We start from the raw sequence: 9,393 nt of genomic DNA on the forward strand, positions 1-9,393 counted from the left end.
TCAGCTGAAGGAAATTATACATTTTTCATCGGCTTTAATATATTGGCCAAATTTTCTTATCGAGCCGATAACCATAACATTAAAAATAAACCGATATGATGACAGATATATCATGCATCCCTAAAAATGTGACCTGATGCGTCTTGTGAGATTCTCTTAAAAACGATCATGCAAATAAATGTTGACTGACACCAGCCGAAGCCCTCAGAGCAACATCTTGAGCTTAATACATAATACTGACGGGAAATATCGGCGTGGAATGAGATTATTGATTGTGATCGTGTCCGTTTAGTTAGAAATATCACAATATAAGCACACACTTCCAGAGAGGATTGGCAGAGCCCAGTGCCTTGAGCTCAGGGTCGTCCGGCTCTCCTCACAGCGATGCTCTGGATGTGCTGCCACAGCAGCGCCGGCTCCGACTCGTTGTGCCGGAGGAGCGACTCCAAGCCCTCGGCCTGATCCAGACTCTGCCAGTAGTCCTGCGGCCACATCTGGAGCCAGCTGAGGACACACACACACACACACTTCAGGGCAACACGAAACAGAAGTGGCAACACATCTTTGCCATGTTTTGTTAGGGTGTGTGTTCACACTTGTAGTGGTTCAGTTCTCTTGGTTCTTTTGATCAGGACCAAAAAAAAAAGAGAAAATAAATACATTTAGTCCTGGTTTTCTTAGCATCCACTGTCATTTTTAACACAGAACAATGACTGTGTTTACTTTTTTTTTTTTTATCCGAAACTATACGTGTTCATATGACGGTATTTTGACCAGCTAAGAAGAGCTTATAAAACATGTAAAGGAGTAAAACATTCACACACAAATGAAGATTTGCTGCGAATTTGCAAATGAAGAAATATTGACAAAATTATCTCTCTATTGAGGACGGACACACACACACACACACACACTTCAGAGCAACATGAAACAGAAGTGGCAACACATCTTTATGGGATTTTATCAATAACAATAATTTGACGAGTGTTGTGTTTGTACCTTGGCAGGTTTAGGACTCCTAAAGTTTCTGATATCCTTCATATTCTGTGAGGTGTTCACAGCAGAAATCATCTTTTCCAATCAGTTTACATTGATTTTTACCTTTATAAAGCCATTTTTTTTAACCTAATTAGATGTATGCATCCTCTTTTGTCTCAAATTCTTGCATTTAATCAAATTCTATTATAATAATAAGGCACTATAGAGCTGTTACCAATCAAATCACATCAGTTTTAAGAAGATTAATGTTTGCACTGCGGGGAAACACAGAAGCTGCATCTGAAGTTTAGATGCTTTACACACACTGTTAAATGCAGATCAGAGGGACATCAGTGTGTTTAACCTGCACTTACACACGCAGAAATAATGTGCGGAGGTTTTAAACATGAAATGCTGAATATTGAAAGATACTTTAAATGTGAAATGTAAACGGCCAGTCGGTGGCAGCAAGTCACCGTTAATGAGCGAGTCCTTGAATCATTCATTAGGGCCCGAGCACGATTGTGTAAGGACCCTCTTGGATTTGCTCCGTTTATTATTATTATTCAGTAATGAAACACCGCTGGGAGTTTCTCAGTCCTGTGGTTTTGTTTGGAACTATTTTCATTGGTGAAATGGAGCAAAAACAGGCAATATTGTGTCTAAAATGTTAATATTACCTAATATGCACTTGTTTATTGAACTTTTTAATCAAAATTACATGCTGTGATATTTGGAGAAAAAAACGGCACTCCATGTGTATATATGTACATTTGTATATATTTCTTCGTGTGATTTTGATTGTCTTTTATATTTATATAAATTAATTTAGTTAGAGGTATTTTTGCCATTTATCTTGAACATTGAGAGTAAATCCCGCAGTGAAAGCGTGCGCTCTAAATGCACAAGTGCACTAGTCTAACCTACTAGACGACATCATGAAGTGTACGAGTGCACTCTCTCTCTAGTCTCTGGGTGTTTTTGTAAAGTGAGGGATAATGTCAGATTGCACATCGTTATAACAACAATCACGATATTATCGCAGACCCCTAGTAGCGCCAATGATGAGAAAAAACAGGGATGTTTGAGCATTCTGTCTGTTTTCTGTCTTCTGTTTTTTAGCTTTTAGTATGAATATGTCAGCCTTAAGGTTATGAATAAGGTGGTGTGTTTCAAAACAATGAAAAAAAAAAACGAGCATTTAGGAGAGATAAGCATTCAAAACTTCTCACTTCCGCTAAAATGTATCAGGGATTTTTATGACATCACCGCGGGCTTCAGCTTCTCATCACATCTGTCCAATCAAATGCTCTCTAGAATCTAAAGCTCCGCCCCCTCTGCTATAAACACCACCTGGCCAAAGCAAGCGTTCACACGTCACAGAGCAATGTGTGTTGGAGTGTGTGTTCGGTTGCTCAGGCGCTCGAGTTTTATTGCGTTATCCGTTACGAATGAAATGGCTAGAATTTATTCTCATCTCTACTATTGAATCCAGCGTATCATCAGCGCTCGGATTCGCTTCCATGGTGCTGTCAGTCTGTGAGGGAAACTAAACGCTATTGGCTATTCGAAAAGGGGGAGGAGCCATTCAATACGTCCCACCTTAGCTTCCTGTTTCAGTGGAGATTGCGTCAACGCATCAAACAAGACACTTCAGTGAGCCTTTAAGAGTGAAATGCACAGATTGATCAAACGGTGATGAATGAAAGCGGCGTTCACCTGTCATTTGGGTCGATGCTCTCCACCGGGCCGTGTCCAGGACTGGGCAGCGGGCAGCCCATGTGTGCGCTGGTGGCCATCTTCGGTTGAGGCGGCGGGTTCAGGTCCGGGTTCTTCCGGTGCGCTTTCACCGCTGCCAGCCGCTCGTTCTCCCGGTCGCACACAAAGCACTCGAAGCCGTTCAGGTAGTTGGGTTTACTCATGTCATTGACGCCCCACTCTCTGCTCTCCAGCGCCTCCAGCAGACGCAGGTTAGTGATGCGCCTGGGCGTTTTGTACTCCAGGTAACGCGAGTACTCCTCGTCGTCCTGATCCAGAGCCTTTATGAACTCCGCCAGCTCTCGAGGAGAAGGGAAATCATCAACGAGGATAGCGGAGCGGTTGTTCGGCAGCCAGTCGGACACCGAGGATGAGCCCCTGTACACGGGCACACAGCCCTGGTGCATGGGCCGCCACAGCTTCTCAGTCATGTAGTCCGGGCACAGGCCGTTCTCCAGCGCCAGGTGGAACTTATAGCGGCCCACGAAGCTCATGAAGCGCCCGTCCTCGCCGGTGGCCGTGCTCGTGTCCTCCAGGTGCTCAGGCAGGGGTCTCGTGTTAAGGCACTTCCCATACGAGTCAATCTGAGGAGGCGACAAGTTTTAAAGACACATCCTTTCAAAGCATACTTCATTTGATAGTGTGTGTGCGAACTAAGGCACTCAACACATGCACTATAGAAAGTCTCATACGTGTGCCGTGTGAAGCGGTGGTTTACTGGGATTTGTGACCTTGGACCACAAAACCAGTCACATGGGTCAATTTTTTTAAATAGCTTATTTATTCAGTATTTATTATGTATAAATCTCATTCCATTGATGTATGGTTTGTTAGGATATGACAAAATTTGGCCGAGATGCAACTATTTGAAAATCTGGAATCTTTTATGTTGGCGACTGTGCTGCATTCACTCACGGAAATATATGTTTTATATATTTACGGTTGAAAATTTACTAAATATCTTCATGGAACATGATCTTTACTTAATATCATAATGATTTTTGGCATAAGAGAAAATAATTTTGACTTGACCCATACAATGTATTGGTGGCTTGCCACAGATACACCTGTGTGACTTATGACCGGTTTTGTGATTCAGGGTCACATTTTAGAACTAAAATAATCGAAAGCTGCAGCCCTAATATACTTTATTTGATAAATGTATTAAGGCACTCAACACATGCACTATAGGAAGTCTCATACTTGTGCAGTGTGAAGCGGTGGTTTACTGGGAACAGGGGTTAAATCACTGTAAACTTCACTGGGCTTATTGATTTTATAAAACGCTTACTATACAGCTGGCAAGGTTTCATAAATAAACACAGCAACAAAAGTGTAACACAAACGCAGTGGGACAGTTTAATACTGATGTGATGAGGTCACAAGTGTGTGTTTATGGAGTATTTCACAATGGCTTTAAACTAGGGATGCACCATATCGGTATCGGCCGATATATGTTCATCTCTAATGTTAATGATCTTCTGACGACACACAATTTAAAGAACACAGACACAGCCGGATCATTTCCATAATGACCAACGCAATTTACCAGTTAGCATCTGGTTTAAGAGATGCTTTTTGGTGGTTAATAATGGTGCAAACACCAGTAAAATGACGAGCGCAAACCTTAGTAAATCATCTTGCGCGATTCATTTAAATTCTCTCCTCCCATAAATATTGCTTCTGAAAGGGAAACTCCTACATGTGCAATAACATCAGCCGCAAAACTAACCCTGTACACGCCATTTCAGCGATCATTTTACACTGCGTGTCTTTAGTAAATCCTGACAGTAGTTTAACACCAAAAGAGGGTTTGCACTGGGGCAAGATGTTAGTAAATATGGTGCTAAATATTTATCATTATCATAATAGTTACCCTCCTTGGTGTGAACTGGTTTTTAGTGTTTTAAGATAAAAAAAACAACAAAAAAACATATTTAATCACCTCTGACTGGATGGACTCAAAGTCTGAAGCTAAAAATCAGAAACTAGCAAACTGGGGCTAAGGTGTTATGGTCCCCCTGTGGTGTAAATCAAGCTTTTAATGTTGTTTATGTGTCTATGTGGTGTTTTTAATACGCTTTAAGACACACCATGTGTAAGTTCATAAGTCGACAGCATTGCTGAGTATTTTCTGCTTAAAACTGCAGTGAACCAAAGACAGTCTCACAAACACGGCTTGAAATCGCTGGTGTTTCTGACGTCACAAACGACCTTGTAACCAATCAGATCAACGTGTGATCGTCAACCAGTGGATCTCTGAGCTGAGGGAGTGAGTGGAGGCGGGGCTCATTTGCATATTCATACAACCACGCATACTAAATGAGGCAAGGGTGTCGAGTTACATTCAAGATATTTTAAGGCATGTTTTTTTTTTCCAAGGATGTCATTTTTGTGATGAAAGATGAGTTTTAAGGGATACAATGATTGACTGCAGGGAGTACTCACCTCTATATGCTTCATGAGCTCTTGAACGTAGCGGTCCCGGTCCGAAGGCACATCACAGTGGGACTGCATGTAGAGCACAGGGGCGAGACCGGCCCGCCGCCAGCGGTTCTTCTCCGGTAGCGGCACGGCCGTCGGCGCCAGAAGATAATCCAGCGAGGGCAACCACTGCAGTGTCAGCGGATAGTCCGACTCCCGCCTGAACGTGGCCGTGTAGTTAAACAGCCGGATCCCAACACTGTGAGACAGGAGGTAGTTGTTCATGGGAGACTCTTCGTGGAAAAGCGCCCAGGTTTGATGGGGCATTCGTGGCAGCGGAGCCTCGTACGCACGGAAGTCTGTGCCGTAGAAAATAACGGATGCCGTGCGGCGATACAACTGAACTTTCCGGTTGCTCGTGACTAGGCAGGACGAGCGGGAACAGTCCACACGCTCCGTGTCTCCTGGGAAGTGTGGGAAGAGATTGGCGCTCCACCACAGGAGGATGGGCAGCTCTCTATTGGGCCGAGGGTCGGTGTTTCCAGGGCCGCGGTAGGAGCTGACTGAGGCGAACTCCATGTCAGTGAGGGCACTCTGGGGCTGGAAAACACCGCCGTCCCCTGCGTCCGCCGGCCCCTGCGCCCCGCAGAACAGCGGGAACACCGCGATACACCACAGGCGGAGCGCCATAGCCAACCTGAGGAGGGAAGGGACACGGGAGTCAAACCTCCTTCACCCTTAAACTGCAATGTAGTTCAAGCATCTACACCCGGACTGTGATTGTGAATATTATTAAAGGAGTAGTTCACCTCAAAATGAAAATTTCCTGATAATTTACTCGCCCCAATGCCATCCAAGATGTTCATGACTTTCTTTCTTCAGTGGAAAAGAAATTAAGTTTTTTGAGGGAAACATTTCATGATTTTTCTCCACACAATGGACTTCAACTGTAACCAAATTGTTGAAGTCCAAATCAATGCAGTTTCAAAGGGCTCTGCACGACCCCTGCTGAGGAACAGGGTCTTATCTAGCAAAACAATCTGCCATTTTCTAAAATAAATAAAAACGTATATACTTTTTAACCACAATTGTTCGTCTTGTGCTGGTCTGCCAGGCATTGCGTCATCACGTTGAAAAGGTCACGCTGGACGTAGGCGTAAGCACCGCCCCATTGTTTTAAACATCCAGGATACGCACACGAAAGGACCATTTTAAACAATAAACTGACACAAAGACATAAATATGTAATTCAACATACAATAAAATTTGAACGATCCTCCTCCTCCACGCTTGTAAACAATGGGGCGGTACTTCAGTCAACGTCCAGCTCTTCAGAGCCCTTTGAAACTGCATTGATTTGGACTTCAACAATTTGGTTACCGTTGACGTCCATTGTGTGGAGAAAATTCCTGAAATGTCTTCCTCAAAAAACTTAATTTATTTTCCACTGAAGAAAGTCAGTCATGAACATCTTGGATGGCATTGGGGCGAGTACATTATCAGGAAATTTTCATTTTGAGGTGAACTACTCCTTTAAAGTCAGCATGAAACAGAAGTTGCACTATTATGCTGTATATCCGAGTGAAAGAGAGTGCTTCTCAAACAAGAACAAATGTGGGCGGGGCTTCATTTTGTCTGTGGGGAATTGAATGGATGGTTGTGGTTTGCTATTGGTGGATCTCATGTGAGTGATAGGTTATAGCTCCGCCCTCATCATCAGAGTAGAGATGCTGAATTAATTATTTTATTTTTTTTAAACCCAGATATTCCTTCATTTTTTTATTTTGATTCATGGTGTTATTTTACAATGGATTACTTATTCCATTTCTACGGAGCCACGCACACGACATGCAAGAAAAAATATGGCCATAAATTAAAAATGAATTCCCACGACTTGCAAATACGTCAACACGATTTACTAATTAGGTCCCTCGTTTTACTAAATTGTGGCAACACATTATTATGTCATGCACACGATTTATTTAAAACGAGGGAACTAATTATGACAAGGGTTAGTTCACCCTAAGGGTACGTTTACAATGATAACGAGTAAAAGCGGAGAAGTTTTTGCTTTGAGTTTTCCACGTACAGACGACACCATTGTCAAAACGATCCCCATTCACACGCATACGCGAAAACAACTAAAAACGCTGTATTCTGCTGCCAGGACATTAGATGCCGATGAAACACTATAGACTGAACACGTAATAGATACGCATGTGGATGACATCATTAGCGTTTTTGTGGTTTACACAGAGACCGTTTTCAAAAACGCCCACTTTGAAACCGGTTTTCAAAAGTTTGCGTTTTAAGGCACCCAAAACGCTGTTGTCATGTAAACGAACAGCCAAAATGGATAAAAAGTTTTACATTTTTAGTTGAAAACTGTTGTGTAAACAGCCCCTAAAATGAAAATTAAGTCATCATTTACCAATCCTCAACAATGCGAGTAAATCACTCGAATATGCGACCAAATTTCATGCTAAGCGACTAAAAAAAAAGTCTTTAATTAGACAATTAGGCATGTGATTGAGTTTGAGGCAAAAATAAATAAATTTAGCGCAGAGCTTTGAGCTTTACACACCGTACCTTGACTGTGGGCGCCCTCTGTCGCTTTCTCACACACACACACACACACACACACACACACACACACACACACACACACACACACACACACACACACACACACACACACACACACACAACGTGAGAGAACAAGAGAGGCTTTTACACATGCCATGTAAGGAGAATTGACGCTGTCCCGATTGGGCCAGTGCGGGATCGTCATTAAAGTGTATCATTTGTGTGTGTTTTTAAGCCTGGCCATTTTAAACATTCAAGCGAAAAAAGACACGAAAAACCTCGCACATCCGAAGCACTCGCTCAGGAAACCGCGTCTGACAGCACATGAATACTGAATTAAGCTCTCTCACCACGTCTTGTGCTTGAATAGACGATCTGACAGAAAATTATGTCAAAATATCCATCTTGGCGAGTATCCTAGTAAACATGTATCAGTATTTTGGATCTGTGCATTCGCTCTTAAAGTGACAGCAGCCTAATATTCCTAAAGGTGCCGTCTGTGTTTATAATGTTAGTCAAACAACAAAAGAAATTGCTCTTAACTGAATAACTTCTGCAACTTTAATAAGGCTATATTTAATAATCTAACAACTGTTAGTGTTAGATCTACATGCAAAACCTGAAAATCACTGTTTATTTAATTTGTATCGGTTCTATTGTTTATTTTATGCTATTGCTTGTAGTTTCATTATTTTTCTTATTTTATTACAGACTGATTACTTGTGTTTGAAATTTACATTTTATAATTTTATGTTATATTTATCTATTTTTTATTTTATTTGCATTTTTCTTGCATTCAAAGTCTGGCGAGTAAAAAAAAAAAGTACTAGCCAATGTGGACTTTAGCTTCAGTGTGTCCTTAGACGAGGGTTGATATTACATTTCAGTTTGTTTTTCACCAAACCGGATCATAAACACTTGGAATATACGGATCACTCTGGGATACTTTTGTGTCTCTTTAAAAAGCCTTTAATGCACAAGCTCTTTAAATTCTCCTTCTGTGGCCTGAAAAAATATTTCTTGTAATTTGTTCATTTAAACCATATTAGCCTGGTAGTTTTTTCCTTGGTATATCGAAATAAAGAATTGAGAAATTACACTGGTATACATTTTTGTGTCGTAACCTTATTTATCAGAATACAAGGGTCAAAAACAACGAAAGTTATATAAAAAAAAAAAAAATTTTACCAGGGCTAATGAAAACTTTGGAGAAGTAAAAAGTAAAATCGGAATCCCATCCGGGTGAGTAAATAATCCTTAGCGTTGAGCACTGTTAAATATTCAGTGTTTTAGGTAGGCTACAGTGATCGAACAGAAAAAGATTTCCAAAACCTACTAAGGTGCCTAATTTAGGCAACATCTTTGAGTATCATAGTACCAAAATTCAGTAAGCAGCCTAACTTACATAATAATAATTGTGGGCATCATATGCAACTATTATTTCTAAAAATGCCTTTTGGGTTGCAAGCACAGCCAGAGAAGAATCTAGAAACACATTTCCCACAAAGACAGACGCTCGTTTTCCATGCTTTCTTACTTTAGTTCAGGACAGACGCATGTTGTGTTGTTGCTTTCCCACTGTTTCTCCTCCTGAAGGAACAGGAAGGATCAGGATCAGGAATGATGCTTGTGGCGTGAATGCTCTTC

At 41.5% G+C, this 9,393-nt stretch overlaps 1 protein-coding gene across 1 annotated transcript; it reads right to left on the reverse strand.

The window, feature by feature from the left end:
* Positions 1–356: 356 nt before the first annotated feature.
* fut11 (fucosyltransferase 11 (alpha (1,3) fucosyltransferase)) lies at positions 357–9,393 on the reverse strand. The gene is made up of 4 exons (XM_056265215.1): positions 9,284–9,393; positions 5,185–5,857; positions 2,698–3,320; positions 357–504 (listed from the first exon to the last, which is right to left on the reverse strand). Exons 2-4 carry the CDS (start codon positions 5,848–5,850, stop codon positions 357–359), a joined length of 1,437 nt encoding a protein of 478 aa, XP_056121190.1. The 5' UTR covers positions 5,851–5,857; positions 9,284–9,393.

Source organism: Rhinichthys klamathensis, unplaced genomic scaffold (assembly GCF_029890125.1).
Source record: "Rhinichthys klamathensis goyatoka isolate OS25496 unplaced genomic scaffold, OSU_Roscu_1.1 h1tg000230l_1, whole genome shotgun sequence".
Classification (NCBI taxonomy): Eukaryota; Metazoa; Chordata; class Actinopteri; order Cypriniformes; family Leuciscidae; genus Rhinichthys; species Rhinichthys klamathensis.